Consider the following 15,980-nt stretch of genomic DNA (forward strand, 5'->3'; position numbering starts at 1 on the left):
AATACTTTTTTTTCTCTCCAAAGGGTACTGTCCAAACACACTCTCATTTCCATTCAGTAAAGACTGTAACCAAGGTTTGAAAACACTTGTGCACTGAAAGCTATATGTCATTTAGTTGTCCCTTTTTCTGGCAATAACTCGATTTAGCCCTGTGTGAGGTTCCCGGTGCCACTGAGTGAATCTCCAAGGGTCACTCTTCTTTCAGTATGTGACGTCACTTCCACGGTTTTTTTTTGGGACTGTGCCCTTTGTCTTTTATCTCGACCCAACTACACCTATCATAACAGGCCACCGGCAATGTGGAGACACTTTCCGCCGGTCCCAAGGGTGTCCTTTTATGGCAGGTACCACTGTATTACAAAACATTACACCCCGTTCACTGACAAATGCGTGCAATGTGTACAAACCCGAGTGCTGTTGGGTGTGTGGATAGCAGCAAGCTCCTGTTCACTGCTGGTGGTACTGCGAGGGGTGTTGTTCTCCATCAGTCTGACTTCTGGTGATTTGAGTGCCACCAGTACGTCCACTGGCTCTGTCTGAGGCGTTCCCTGTCACGGTCACATCGTGCGTGTCAATATCAAAGCAGTATCACATATCACTGAACAAGTTCGTCATTACCCTGAGAGAATCTCAAAAGGATCAACATTCTTCAAGAATTTGTCTCTTCCAAGGGCTTAATTCTGGAGTCTGCACAATATCAGAACACCCTATGGAAGCTATGAAACTCAGCAAATGTTGATTTCAATCAATCAATCAATATGAAGCTTATATAGCGCGTATTCCGTGGGTACAGTTCTAAGCGCTTGTCGAAGAGTTGTCAACACAGGACTAACAAAGAAACTAACATCTACAGACGGACACGAACCCTATCACACACTAGCAAACCCTGATAAACATACAACAAACAACTGTTTAACAACAATGTACACATCAATAGCTAGGTCCAAACAAAATAATGTTAAGCACAAAGAAAACACCTCTCACAGAGCACAGCACAAGAATGTCTTTTGGGGCACAACACATCACGTCGAGCATGAAAGTCGCAGCCAGCTACGGGAAGAACTGAGTCTTCAACCTACTCTTGAACGCGTCAAGAGAGGGGCTCTGGCGAAGCTCAAGCGGCAGGGAGTTCCAGACGGAGGGGCCCGCGGAGGGAAATGCACGCTGACCAGCAGATGCGAGTTTCGAGCGAGGGATGTGGAGGCGGAGAGGGTCAGCAGCAGAACGAAGGGGACGGTCGGTGGGCTGGGTGTACAGGTCCAGGGAGGATTGAAGGTACTCGGGAGCAGAGTCGTTGAGACACTTGTAGACCAGAGTGGACAGTTTGTAGGAGATTCGGGTGTTGACAGGGAGCCAGTGCAAGGAGCGAAGTAGGGGGGTGATGTGGTCTCGCTTCGTCTTCCTCAACGTCAGCCTGGCAGCGGCGTTCTGGACTCGTTGTAGGCCATGAATGGATGAGGCGGGGAGGCCAGCCAGAAGGGAGTTGCAGTAGTCCAGACGACTGAAGATGAGGGAGACAACCAGCTTCACACAGGCGTCGTGGGTGAGGTAGCGACGGATGGAGGCGATGCGTCGTAGGTGGAAAAAGCAGGTCTTGATGATGAAGGAGATGTGTGTCTGCATGGAGAGAGTGGAGTCGAGAAAGACGCCAAGGCTCTTGACAGCAGGGGAGAAAGGAACAGTCGCGTCATCCAGCTGGAGGTCGGTCACAGTGAGGGTAGCAATCTTCTGTCGTGTTCCAACGAGAAGGGCCTCCGTCTTCTCACTGTTCAGCTTCAGCTTGTTCTCAGTCATCCAGTTCTTGATGTCAGTGAAACAACTGGAGATGGATCCAAGGAGATCGTCAACGTCCTCCGGCTTGGCGCTGTTCTGGAGCTGCGTGTCATCGGCAAAGGAGTTGTAGTTCAGGCCGTGGCGTTCGATGACCAGGGAGAGGGGTTGGGTGTACAGGGTGAAAAGGACAGGGCCGAGGACAGATCCTTGTGGGACGCCGAAGCGGACAGGGACAGGCTGAGAAGAGAACGAATCAGTGGTGACAGTCTGAGAGCGGTTCTGGAGGTAGTTCCTAAACCAAGAGAGGGCGGTGTCGTGAATGCCGAACGTGGAACTGAGGCGATCGACGAGTAGCTGGTGGTCGATCGTGTCGAAGGCCGCGGAAAGGTCCAGCAGCACAAGGGCAGAGACGAGACCGCTATCTGTTGCGTTCAGGAGGTCCGTGGTGATTCGCAGGAGCGCCGTCTCGGTGCTGTGGTGAGGGCGGTACGCTGACTGGTACACTGGCATCAGCGAGTTCCGAGACAGGTGGGCGCTCAACTGCTCCAGGATGATACGCTCCAGAAGCTTGGAGAGGAAGGGCAGGTTGGACACAGGACGGTAGTTCTTCAACTCGTTGACGTCAAGGCCGGGCTTCTTGATGAGTGGGCGGACAACGGCAGACTTGAAGCAGTCGGGAACGACGCCTGTGGCCAGGGATATGTTGATGATATCTGTGATAGACGGCAGGAGCTTGTCCAGACACTTGGTGAAGAGGAAGCCTGGCAGGGGATCTAGCTCGCAGGTCTTGATGGCCGTCTTGGTGATGAGTCGCTTGACGTGGTTTTGAGTGACAGGCTGAAAGCACGTGAGGGGGGAGCCGGAGAAGGAAGGGGAGGGTGGGGACGGGACGAAGGGCTGCTGATCGAGTGTTTTCCGAAGCTTGTCAATCTTGTCCTTGAAGAACTCCGAGAATAACTCCGGGATATCCTGTGGTGGGTGAGCAGTGGGTAAGGGGGCAGCGGGGGAGGAGCCCAGGAGAGAGGACATGATGGAGAACAGCTCCCTGGATGATGAGGCGTTGACGATGCAGTCGTGGAAGTGCTCGATCTTGGCAGCAGTGATGGCTTGCGTGACTCGAAGCACCGCATCCCTGAGAATCTGCTTATGAACCTCCAGGCCAGAGTGTCGCCATGCACGCTCCGCTCGCCGTCTCTCGATCTTGGCGGCTGTGATGTTCTCAGAGAACCAGGGAGCCGGCTGTCGCTCAGAGACTGCGCATAGAGATGGCGGGGCGTGTTTGTCGAGGAGCTGGCGCAGAGTCAAGCTGAAGAAATGGGCGGGGTCAGTGGACGGGTCTCGCTGGGCAAGCAGCAGGGCAGCTTCGTCTCCAAAAGCATCTGTCTCAATGTCTCGTAGCTTGCGACGTGTGACCATCTTCCGCTTCTGTGCTGGCTTGGTGATGTTGACGAGGAAGTTGATGGCGGTGTGGTCGGAGACAAGATGGTCGTTGGCGACGAGGCTGGAGACCAGATTGTCTGAGGGTCGAGTGACAATCCAATCCAGGATGTGGCCACGGGAGTGGGAGGGAAAAGGAACGACCTGGTCCACACTGTAGCTGTCCAACAGCGCACGGGCCCGCTTGGTGTCAGCGTTGGCAGGGCAGTCCCAGTGGATGTTAAAGTCACCGAGGACGATGGCGCTATGGGACGTCACGTTGTAGTGGTCGAGGGCTTGGGAGAACTCGTCGAAGAAAGTAGAGTCCTTCAGCTTGTTCTTGGTGTTAGGGGGAGGGCGATATATACACAGGAAGGTGAGGGTGGTGGTGGTGGCGACCGTCATCTCCACAGCTTCGAAGGTGGTGTGGGGGAAGGGGAGGCTGTCCGAGAAGGACGCTGCAGCATGCATGTGGTCCTTGTAGACGACGGCGATGCCTCCACCACGCCCAGCCGGGCGGGGGAAGGAGACTGTCTTGTACCCTGCGGGGGTCAGCTGCTTGATCTTGGGGTCATCACCAGGTCGCAGCCACGTCTCGGTGATGAACAGGGCGTCTAACTTGTTTTCTATAATGTAGTCTGCTATCAGATCTGCTTTGCCTTCTGGATTCACTGACTGGGAGTTGAGGAGGCAGAGGTGTAGGGTGTTTTTGGAATGAGTGGGTGGGTGCTGATTTTGGGTGGGTTGGGGCTGGGGAGGGGTTGTGGGAGAAAGGGGAGGGGTGGGGAGGTGAGGGAGAGGGGTGATGGGAGGATGGGGAGGGGTGGTGAGAGAATGGGGAGGTGTGGTGAGAGAATGGGGAGGGATAGAAGGAAGCAGGGAAAGGGTGGGGGGATGCTGGGGAGGGGTAGTGGTACATTGGGTGGGGGTGGTGGGCGTGAGAGAAGTGGAGGTAGGAGAAGGGTTGAGGGCAGCAAGTTGCTGTGCGGTTCGAAGACGCTGCGAGCGGCCGGCGCGACAGCCCCTTACGGTTGGTGGTCTCTGCAGGATTCCCAGCTCCTTGAGATGGAGGTATAGAGGCCGTGGCAGGCGCAGTCTAGCAGCGTCGGTGGGACGGTAGTTGAGGGGGGAACCTATCGCCATAGTGAGAGAGGGGAGTGGAAAAAGAGAGAGAGAGAGAGAGAGAGAGAGAGAGAAAGAGAGCTCACGCAATTTATGACACCTAAGAATGTACTCTGAGGGTACATCTCGGGAGACAATCCCCTACCTATTGTATAAGCGGGCAGAACAGTGGGAAAAGGGCCAACTCACTCTGTGACTCATCGCACGCAGGCGCTGGTCAGTGTAGCTACAGCTGACTGAACAACAACAATAGTCTAGCAGGCTACCAACTATGACGCCTGGGCAGAACAAAGGCCACTGTACACACTAAGGTACACGCTAACGGATAAGGCAGACTACGTTTACAGAAAGAGAAACACTCTAACCTAACAAAATAATAACAACAGTCTAAGCAATCTAGCAGCAAAAAGACTATGATTTGATGTTGTTGATAAACCCTTGGGCAGTTTGCTTCTGTTGGAACTGTGATAAACCCTTGGGCAGTTTGCTTCTGTTGGAACTGTTTTTGATCAGAAAATCATCAGTGCAAGCCTCTGAAAACCCCTGGTACTCAATCAATCAATCAATCAATCAATCAATCAATCAATCAATCAATCAATCAATCAATCAATCAATCAATCAATCAATCAATCAATATGAAGCTTATATAGCGCGTATTCCATGGGTACAGTTCTAAGCGCTTGTACTGATAGTATTCATCTCTTTTCATCATGCATTGGAAGACATTGAGCTCACGCATCCCTTTGTCATTTTGTCTTTGACAGTGGAGAATATTACATTCAAGTATAAAATCTGTACTTTACCACTGCCCTCACCTCTCCGTCTCGACTAGACTCAATTTCTTCTGCTGCCTGTGCTCGTTCTGCGGATTCTTCTGGTGCCACCTCTGAGGAGGTGGCAGACTTGACCCGCGTGCTGTACTGAGCGAAGTACGGTACCGGCTCTTTCATCACCTTCTTCACAGCGTCCACAAAGTAGCTGTCATCCAACAGTCCTCTGAGTAATAGGAACAGAAAAGATTTGTCCTCTGAGTAATAGGAACACAAAAGATTTGTCCTCTGAGTAATAGGAACACAAAAGATTTGCTAGAATGAGTGTCTCATAGAATAAAGCACACATTTGTCAAGTTGATATTCACACTGAAAGATTATTTTTATGACAATACTAAATCTAGTTTCATTTTTATCGAGACGAGGGTCGTGGTGTATGTGTGTATGTGTGTGTGTGTGTGTGTGTGTGTGTGTGTGTGTCTGTGCGTGTGTGTGTGTGTAGAGCGATTCAGAGTAAACTACTGGACCGATCTTTATGAAATTTTACATGAGAGTTCCTGGGTATGATATCCCCAGACATTTTTTTCATTTTTTCGATAAATGTCTTTGATGACGTCATATCCGGCTTTTTGCAAAAGTTGAGGCGGCACTGTCACACCCTCATTTTTCAATAAAATTGATAGAAATTTTGGCCAAGCAATCTTCGACGAAGGCCGGACTTTGGTATTGCATTTCAGCTTGGAGGCTTAAAAATTAATTAATGACTTTGGTAATTAAAAATCTGAACATTGTAATTAAAATTATTTTTGTATAAAACGATCCAAAATTACGTTCATCTTATTTTTCATCATTTTCTGATTCCAAAAACATATAAATATGTTATAGTCGAATTAAAAACAAGCTCTGAAAATTTAAAATATAACAATTATGATTAAAATAAAATTTCCGAAATCGACTTAAAAACAATTTCATCTTATTCCTTGTCGGTTCCTGATTCCAAAAACATATAGATATGATATGTTTGGATTAAAAACACGCTCAGAAAGTTAAAAAGAATAGAGATAAAGAAAAGCGTGCTATCCTTCTCAGCGCAACTACTATACCCCGCTCTTCTTGTCAATTTCACTGCATGCCTTTGCTACGAGCGGTGGACTGACGATGGTACGAGTATACGGTCTTGCTGAAAAAATGCAGTGCGTTCAGTTTCATTCTGTGAGTTCGACAGCTTGACTAAATGTTGTATTTTCGCCTTACGCGACTTGTTCTTCTTCTAATTCTTCGTTCATGGGCTGAAACTCCCACATTCATTCATGTTTTTGCACAAATGGATTTGTACTTGTATGACCGTTTTTACCCCGCCATTCAGGTAGAATATGCCGATTTCGGGGAATTGTTTCATTCAAAAGTGCAGTTTCTACCCTTCAACAGTAAGCCTAGACTTTCATTTCTCATGTCGCAGTGAAATTGGTTTGAAAATACTTCACATAACATGAATGGGGATTCTTCTTAGCATACAACCACGTCATGTCCTAAATAGTCGCTAGTACTGGGGACAGAAATAGTAAGTTAGTCCGTCAGTCAGTCAGTGGGGAACCCTCCGACTTGGCCTACCTGAGGACATTGGTGAGACAGTTGCTGACGATATGGGACTCTGCCAGCACACAGTCGATGGACTCAGGGCTCGATTGCTGAGCTGGGGAGCTGGTGCTTCTCCTGGATCGCTCGCTCAGGGCTCTGAAAAACATGCCAAATGAATTGAAGAATTCTGGATGTTTCATTCAAGATAACATTGTGTGATGAAACCAAAATAGCCATTGAGGTTTCCAAGCTGGCTGCTCATATTTGCCATTAAGAGAATTCTATAATACACCTGAATTCTGAAACTGAAGACCTTTTTGTGATTCAAATACATTGGAGCAAGAAACAACAGATTTTGGTGATGACAAAGAATGGACCTCCTTCCTCTCCACAATGACGAAAGACCGAACACCATCTATAATTATCATTAGTAGTACATGTACATGTATTGAACACCATCTATAATTATCATTAGTAGTACATGTACATGTATTGAACACCATCTATAATTATCATTAGTAGTACATGTACATGTATTGAAGTCTTATTTTACATACCATTAGTGCATAAGTCTCAGTTTCAGTAAGAAACAAACTTGTTTGAGCTGAGACATGCCTGGGCATCAGTCTTAGTGTACAAAGGGAACAGTAACAGAGGGTTATCGTGTTGTTGTTTTTTCACAACCAAGAGTTCCCTAGAAAACTGCTGAAAGAGGATAACAGGCTCCTCCGATAAGGATAACAGAACTCTACCTGTCGATGTAGTAGTGGGGGTAGTCTAGGGAAAAGTTCTCCTGGAACTGAGCGATGTCGTGTGTGCGAGCAGTGAGACCAACATGCAGGAGGAAGGGGCGGGGAGGGGTGGGCTTTGCCCACAGCGCCTTGTTTTTCAGTTGCTCCACCTTCGCCATGGCCAGCTCCTCGTCCGCTGACGGCACTGTGATGGGCGGCAGAGTCTTGTAGCGCGTCAGCTCGCCCTCTGCCGACACTGTCTTGGGCCCTGCTATGTCCAGTGGGGCCACTCGGCCGCTTGGCGGACGGTCCTGTTTGACATAATAGGCTCAATGGGCTGGTTTTCTTGAGCCAAAAATGTGAACCTTCCACTGTTATGTGCTAATTTTTTTCTGTGCTGAATACATATAGTGATTACTCAGTATTCTTGTCCACAGTTATAAAATTATAGAGGGCATGATTGAGGAATATATACTAAAAATGTGCAAAAACAAGCAATGTTTTACTGACCTCTCTGATGACAATGTCCACAGCAGAGGGGATGCGTTTGTCAGCGTCCAGGTCATCCTCAGTGATGGTGAACTCCACCTGCTGACGCTCAAGCTCCGCCTCCCACGCGTTAAGCTGCTTCCGGTACACGCCCACCTCGTACTCATCCATCACCTGAACAACATCCATCACCTGAACATCATCCATCACCTGAACAACATCCATCACCTGAACAACATCCATCACCTGAACAACATCCATCACCTGAACAACATCCATCACCTGAACAACATCCATCACCTGAACAACATCCATCACCTGAACAACATCCATCACCTGAACAACATCCATCACCTGAACAACATCCATCACCTGAACAACATCCATCACCTGAACAACATCCATCACCTGAACAACATCCATCACCTGAACAACATTCATCACCTGAACATCATCCATCACCTGAACAACATCCATCACCTGAACAACATCCATCACCTGAACATCATCCATCACCTGAACAACATCCATCACCTGAACAACATCCATCACCTGAACAACATCCATCACCTGAACATCATCCATCACCTGAACATCATCCATCACCTGAACATCATCCATCACCTGAACAACATCCATCACCTGAACAACATCCATCACCTGAACAACATTCATCACCTGAACATCATCCATCACCTGAACAACATCCATCACCTGAACAACATCCATCACCTGAACATCATCCATCACCTGAACAACATCAGACCTGTTTACCCCTAAAACATTGCATGTGTATTTTCTGGGAGCAAAATGAGGCAAATGTGTAGTTTTGTAATTGAATGTGTAGAATTTCTCGTCGACCTATCATAACAACAAGAACAATGATTGCTACTTTTTACCACATGTATTGATTGACTGACGGAAAAATGGGAATTGCAGACAGTGCAATGAGCATGATGTTTTCCTTTCCGCGAAGACAAGGCATGGGTAGTCCTGATGATATTTTGGCAGAAAGACTTGGTTCGGCGCATTGCTCGTCTTTTTCTTTTTGGTCGGTGGCCTTTCGGAGTCATTTTCTTCACAGTTCTCATCTTCACTTTCGTGTGCTCTGCGTTCAGCCATTGTGTCGAAACGCCCGCATGGTTTGGCAGTAACGCTTTCAGTTGTGCCCGGCATTTGCTTGGAGAAGCCTATTCGGCATTAACAAGCTACAACGCAACGCCCGTGGGCGCTTTACGCGCTGCACGCAGCAAACGACTGCTGGCCGAAAACATGGATTGGAAAATGGATCGGTCAAGGGAGATGAAGAAAATTACGGATTGTGATATGCGTAGCCAAAACAATACCGTTTGCGTGCAGGGACGGGGCGGTGTGAGAGCACAACGGGACAAGGAACAGGTGTAAAGACGAAAAAGAAAAAAAAAAAGAAAATTTTTTTATTTTTTTTTTATTTTTTTATTTTAAATACCGTTTGCGTAGAAAACGACAGACTTGCGTAGTTGCGTAGTATATTATTCAAATTCGTAGTTTACCACGCTCAATGTGTAGTGTAAACAGGTCTGCAACATCCATCACCTGAACATCATCCATCACCTGAACAACATCCATCACCTGAACAACATCCATCACCTGAACAACATCCATCACCTGAACAACATCCATCACCTGAACAACATCCATCACCTGAACAACATGCATCCATCACCTGAACAACATCCATCACCTGAACAACATCCATCACCTGAACAACATCCATCACCTGAACAACATCCATCACCTGAACATCATCCATCACCTGAACAACATCCATCACCTGAACAACATCCATCACCTGAACAACATCCATCACCTGAACATCGTTCATCACACAGCCTGTCAGTCAACGATGACAAGTCATTGAAAAAGTACTCATAACTGAGGAATAGCTAGGGGCTTGTTGGTATGTAGTAATCAAGATAACTGAGGAATAGCTAGGGGCTTGTTGGTATGTGGTAATCAAGATAACTGAGGAATAGCTAGGGGCTTGTTGGTATGTAGTAATCAAGATAACTGAGGAATAGCTAGGGGCTTGTTGGTATGTGGTAATCAAGATAACTGAGGAATAGCTAGGGGCTTGTTGGTATGTAGTAATCAAGATAACTGAGGAATAGCTAGGGGCTTGTTGGTATGAAGTAATCAAGATAACTGAGGAATAGCTAGGGGCTTGTTGGTATGTAGTAATCAAGATAACTGAGGAATAGCTAGGGGCTTGTTGGTATGTAGTAATCAAGATAACTGAGGAATAGCTAGGGGCTTGTTGGTATGTGGTAATCAAGATAACTGAGGAATAGCTAGGGGCTTGTTGGTATGTGGTAATCAAGATAACTGAGGAATAGCTAGGGGCTTGTTGGTATGTGGTAATCAAGATAACTGAGGAATAGCTAGGGGCTTGTTGGTATGTAGTAATCAAGATAACTGAGGAATAGGGGCTTGTTGGTATGTAGTAATCAAGATAACTGAGGAATAGCTAGGGGCTTGTTGGTATGTGGTAATCAAGATAACTGAGGAATAGCTAGGGGCTTGTTGGTATGTAGTAATCAAGATAACTGAGGAATAGGGGCTTGTTGGTATGTAGTAATCAAGATAACTGAGGAATAGCTAGGGGCTTGTTGGTATGTAGTAATCAAGATAACTGAGGAATAGCTAGGGGCTTGTTGGTATGTAGTAATCAAGATAACTGAGGAATAGGGGCTTGTTGGTATGTAGTAATCAAGATAACTGAGGAATAGCTAGGGGCTTGTTGGTATGTGGTAATCAAGATAACTGAGGAATAGCTAGGGGCTTGTTGGTATGTGGTAATCAAGATAACTGAGGAATAGCTAGGGGCTTGTTGGTATGTAGTAATCAAGATAACTGAGGAATAGCTAGGGGCTTGTTGGTATGTGGTAATCAAGATAACTGAGGAATAGCTAGGGGCTTGTTGGTATGTAGTAATCAAGATAACTGAGGAATAGCTAGGGGCTTGTTGGTATGTAGTAATCAAGATAACTGAGGAATAGCTAGGGGCTTGTTGGTATGTGGTAATCAAGATAACTGAGGAATAGCTAGGGGCTTGTTGGTATGTGGTAATCAAGATAACTGAGGAATAGCTAGGGGCTTGTTGGTATGAAGTAATCAAGATAACTGAGGAATAGCTAGGGGCTTGTTGGTATGTAGTAATCAAGATAACTGAGGAATAGCTAGGGGCTTGTTGGTATGTAGTAATCAAGATAACTGAGGAATAGCTAGGGGCTTGTTGGTATGTGGTAATCAAGATAACTGAGGAATAGCTAGGGGCTTGTTGGTATGTGGTAATCAAGATAACTGAGGAATAGCTAGGGGCTTGTTGGTATGTGGTAATCAAGATAACTGAGGAATAGCTAGGGGCTTGTTGGTATGTGGTAATCAAGATAACTGAGGAATAGCTAGGGGCTTGTTGGTATGTAGTAATCAAGATAACTGAGGAATAGCTAGGGGCTTGTTGGTATGTAGTAATCAAGATAACTGAGGAATAGCTAGGGGCTTGTTGGTATGTGGTAATCAAGATAACTGAGGAATAGCTAGGGGCTTGTTGGTATGTGGTAATCAAGATAACTGAGGAATAGCTAGGGGCTTGTTGGTATGTAGTAATCAAGATAACTGAGGAATAGCTAGGGGCTTGTTGGTATGTGGTAATCAAGATAACTGAGGAATAGCTAGGGGCTTGTTGGTATGAAGTAATCAAGATAACTGAGGAATAGCTAGGGGCTTGTTGGTATGTAGTAATCAAGATAACTGAGGAATAGCTAGGGGCTTGTTGGTATGTGGTAATCAAGATAACTGAGGAATAGCTAGGGGCTTGTTGGTATGTAGTAATCAAGATAACTGAGGAATAGCTAGGGGCTTGTTGGTATGTAGTAATCAAGATAACTGAGGAATAGCTAGGGGCTTGTTGGTATGTAGTAATCAAGATAACTGAGGAATAGCTAGGGGCTTGTTGGTATGTGGTAATCAAGATAACTGAGGAATAGCTAGGGGCTTGTTGGTATGTAGTAATCAAGATAACTGAGGAATAGCTAGGGGCTTGTTGGTATGTGGTAATCAAGATAACTGAGGAATAGCTAGGGGCTTGTTGGTATGTAGTAATCAAGATAACTGAGGAATAGCTAGGGGCTTGTTGGTATGTAGTAATCAAGATAACTGAGGAATAGCTAGGGGCTTGTTGGTATGTAGTAATCAAGATAACTGAGGAATAGCTAGGGGCTTGTTGGTATGTAGTAATCAAGATAACTGAGGAATAGCTAGGGGCTTGTTGGTATGTAGTAATCAAGATAACTGAGGAATAGCTAGGGGCTTGTTGGTATGTGGTAATCAAGATAACTGAGGAATAGCTAGGGGCTTGTTGGTATGTAGTAATCAAGATAACTGAGGAATAGCTAGGGGCTTGTTGGTATGTAGTAATCAAGATAACTGAGGAATAGCTAGGGGCTTGTTGGTATGTGGTAATCAAGATAACTGAGGAATAGCTAGGGGCTTGTTGGTATGTGGTAATCAAGATAACTGAGGAATAGCTAGGGGCTTGTTGGTATGTAGTAATCAAGATAACTGAGGAATAGCTAGGGGCTTGTTGGTATGTAGTAATCAAGATAACTGAGGAATAGCTAGGGGCTTGTTGGTATGTGGTAATCAAGATAACTGAGGAATAGCTAGGGGCTTGTTGGTATGTGGTAATCAAGATAACTGAGGAATAGCTAGGGGCTTGTTGGTATGTGGTAATCAAGATAACTGAGGAATAGCTAGGGGCTTGTTGGTATGTAGTAATCAAGATAACTGAGGAATAGCTAGGGGCTTGTTGGTATGTAGTAATCAAGATAACTGAGGAATAGCTAGGGGCTTGTTGGTATGTAGTAATCAAGATAACTGAGGAATAGCTAGGGGCTTGTTGGTATGTAGTAATCAAGATAACTGAGGAATAGCTAGGGGCTTGTTGGTATGTAGTAATCAAGATAACTGAGGAATAGCTAGGGGCTTGTTGGTATGTAGTAATCAAGATAACTGAGGAATAGCTAGGGGCTTGTTGGTATGTAGTAATCAAGATAACTGAGGAATAGCTAGGGGCTTGTTGGTATGTGGTAATCAAGATAACTGAGGAATAGCTAGGGGCTTGTTGGTATGTGGTAATCAAGATAACTGAGGAATAGCTAGGGGCTTGTTGGTATGTAGTAATCAAGATAACTGAGGAATAGCTAGGGGCTTGTTGGTATGTAGTAATCAAGATAACTGAGGAATAGCTAGGGGCTTGTTGGTATGTAGTAATCAAGATAACTGAGGAATAGCTAGGGGCTTGTTGGTATGTGGTAATCAAGATAACTGAGGAATAGCTAGGGGCTTGTTGGTATGTAGTAATCAAGATAACTGAGGAATAGCTAGGGGCTTGTTGGTATGTGGTAATCAAGATAACTGAGGAATAGCTAGGGGCTTGTTGGTATGTAGTAATCAAGATAACTGAGGAATAGCTAGGGGCTTGTTGGTATGAGGTAATCAAGATAACTGAGGAATAGCTAGGGGCTTGTTGGTATGTAGTAATCAAGATAACTGAGGAATAGCTAGGGGCTTGTTGGTATGTAGTAATCAAGATAACTGAGGAATAGCTAGGGGCTTGTTGGTATGTGGTAATCAAGATAACTGAGGAATAGCTAGGGGCTTGTTGGTATGTAGTAATCAAGATAACTGAGGAATAGCTAGGGGCTTGTTGGTATGTAGTAATCAAGATAACTGAGGAATAGCTAGGGGCTTGTTGGTATGTAGTAATCAAGATAACTGAGGAATAGCTAGGGGCTTGTTGGTATGTAGTAATCAAGATAACTGAGGAATAGCTAGGGGCTTGTTGGTATGTAGTAATCAAGATAACTGAGGAATAGCTAGGGGCTTGTTGGTATGTGGTAATCAAGATAACTGAGGAATAGCTAGGGGCTTGTTGGTATGTAGTAATCAAGATAACTGAGGAATAGCTAGGGGCTTGTTGGTATGTGGTAATCAAGATAACTGAGGAATAGCTAGGGGCTTGTTGGTATGTAGTAATCAAGATAACTGAGGAATAGCTAGGGGCTTGTTGGTATGTGGTAATCAAGATAACTGAGGAATAGCTAGGGGCTTGTTGGTATGTGGTAATCAAGATAACTGAGGAATAGCTAGGGGCTTGTTGGTATGTGGTAATCAAGATAACTGAGGAATAGCTAGGGGCTTGTTGGTATGTAGTAATCAAGATAACTGAGGAATAGCTAGGGGCTTGTTGGTATGTAGTAATCAAGATAACTGAGGAATAGCTAGGGGCTTGTTGGTATGTAGTAATCAAGATAACTGAGGAATAGCTAGGGGCTTGTTGGTATGTAGTAATCAAGATAACTGAGGAATAGGGGCTTGTTGGTATGTGGTAATCAAGATAACTGAGGAATAGCTAGGGGCTTGTTGGTATGTAGTAATCAAGATAACTGAGGAATAGCTAGGGGCTTGTTGGTATGTAGTAATCAAGATAACTGAGGAATAGCTAGGGGCTTGTTGGTATGTAGTAATCAAGATAACTGAGGAATAGCTAGGGGCTTGTTGGTATGTAGTAATCAAGATAACTGAGGAATAGCTAGGGGCTTGTTGGTATGTAGTAATCAAGATAACTGAGGAATAGCTAGGGGCTTGTTGGTATGTGGTAATCAAGATAACTGAGGAATAGCTAGGGGCTTGTTGGTATGTGGTAATCAAGATAACTGAGGAATAGCTAGGGGCTTGTTGGTATGTAGTAATCAAGATAACTGAGGAATAGCTAGGGGCTTGTTGGTATGTGGTAATCAAGATAACTGAGGAATAGCTAGGGGCTTGTTGGTATGTAGTAATCAAGATAACTGAGGAATAGCTAGGGGCTTGTTGGTATGTAGTAATCAAGATAACTGAGGAATAGCTAGGGGCTTGTTGGTATGTAGTAATCAAGATAACTGAGGAATAGCTAGGGGCTTGTTGGTATGTAGTAATCAAGATAACTGAGGAATAGCTAGGGGCTTGTTGGTATGTAGTAATCAAGATAACTGAGGAATAGCTAGGGGCTTGTTGGTATGTGGTAATCAAGATAACTGAGGAATAGCTAGGGGCTTGTTGGTATGTAGTAATCAAGATAACTGAGGAATAGCTAGGGGCTTGTTGGTATGTAGTAATCAAGATAACTGAGGAATAGCTAGGGGCTTGTTGGTATGTAGTAATCAAGATAACTGAGGAATAGCTAGGGGCTTGTTGGTATGTAGTAATCAAGATAACTGAGGAATAGCTAGGGGCTTGTTGGTATGTGGTAATCAAGATAACTGAGGAATAGCTAGGGGCTTGTTGGTATGTAGTAATCAAGATAACTGAGGAATAGCTAGGGGCTTGTTGGTATGTAGTAATCAAGATAACTGAGGAATAGCTAGGGGCTTGTTGGTATGTAGTAATCAAGATAACTGAGGAATAGCTAGGGGCTTGTTGGTATGTGGTAATCAAGATAACTGAGGAATAGCTAGGGGCTTGTTGGTATGTGGTAATCAAGATAACTGAGGAATAGCTAGGGGCTTGTTGGTATGTGGTAATCAAGATAACTGAGGAATAGCTAGGGGCTTGTTGGTATGAGGTAATCAAGATAACTGAGGAATAGCTAGGGGCTTGTTGGTATGTAGTAATCAAGATAACTGAGGAATATCTAGGGGCTTGTTGGTATGTAGTAATCAAGATAACTGAGGAATAGCTAGGGGCTTGTTGGTATGTGGTAATCAAGATAACTGAGGAATAGCTAGGGGCTTGTTGGTATGTGGTAATCAAGATAACTGAGGAATAGCTAGGGGCTTGTTGGTATGTAGTAATCAAGATAACTGAGGAATAGCTAGGGGCTTGTTGGTATGTAGTAATCAAGATAACTGAGGAATAGCTAGGGGCTTGTTGGTATGTGGTAATCAAGATAACTGAGGAATAGCTAGGGGCTTGTTGGTATGTAGTAATCAAGATAACTGAGGAATAGCTAGGGGCTTGTTGGTATGTGGTAATCAAGATAACTGAGGAATAGCTAGGGGCTTGTTGGTATGTGGTAATC

At 45.2% G+C, this 15,980-nt stretch overlaps 1 protein-coding gene across 2 annotated transcripts in view; it reads right to left on the reverse strand.

Annotated features, from left to right (window-relative positions):
* Positions 1-15,980, reverse strand: part of LOC138960415 (cilia- and flagella-associated protein 65-like) — a 131,491-nt gene that overhangs the window by 4,603 nt on the left and 110,908 nt on the right. The window contains exons 36-40 of one of the 2 annotated variants that reach the window (XM_070332324.1): positions 7,901-8,053; positions 7,412-7,701; positions 6,693-6,815; positions 5,127-5,307; positions 408-548 (exon numbers count right to left, since the gene is read on the reverse strand). In XM_070332324.1, the coding sequence (XP_070188425.1) occupies positions 408-548; positions 5,127-5,307; positions 6,693-6,815; positions 7,412-7,701; positions 7,901-8,053 (888 nt within the window). Of the gene's footprint in view, positions 1-407; positions 549-5,114; positions 5,308-6,692; positions 6,816-7,411; positions 7,702-7,900; positions 8,054-15,980 lie in introns of both variants that reach the window. The other variant, XM_070332323.1, reaches the window with a different exon arrangement.

The sequence above is a fragment of the Littorina saxatilis genome, linkage group LG2 (genome assembly GCF_037325665.1).
Source record: "Littorina saxatilis isolate snail1 linkage group LG2, US_GU_Lsax_2.0, whole genome shotgun sequence".
In the NCBI taxonomy this organism is placed as follows: domain Eukaryota; kingdom Metazoa; phylum Mollusca; class Gastropoda; order Littorinimorpha; family Littorinidae; genus Littorina; species Littorina saxatilis.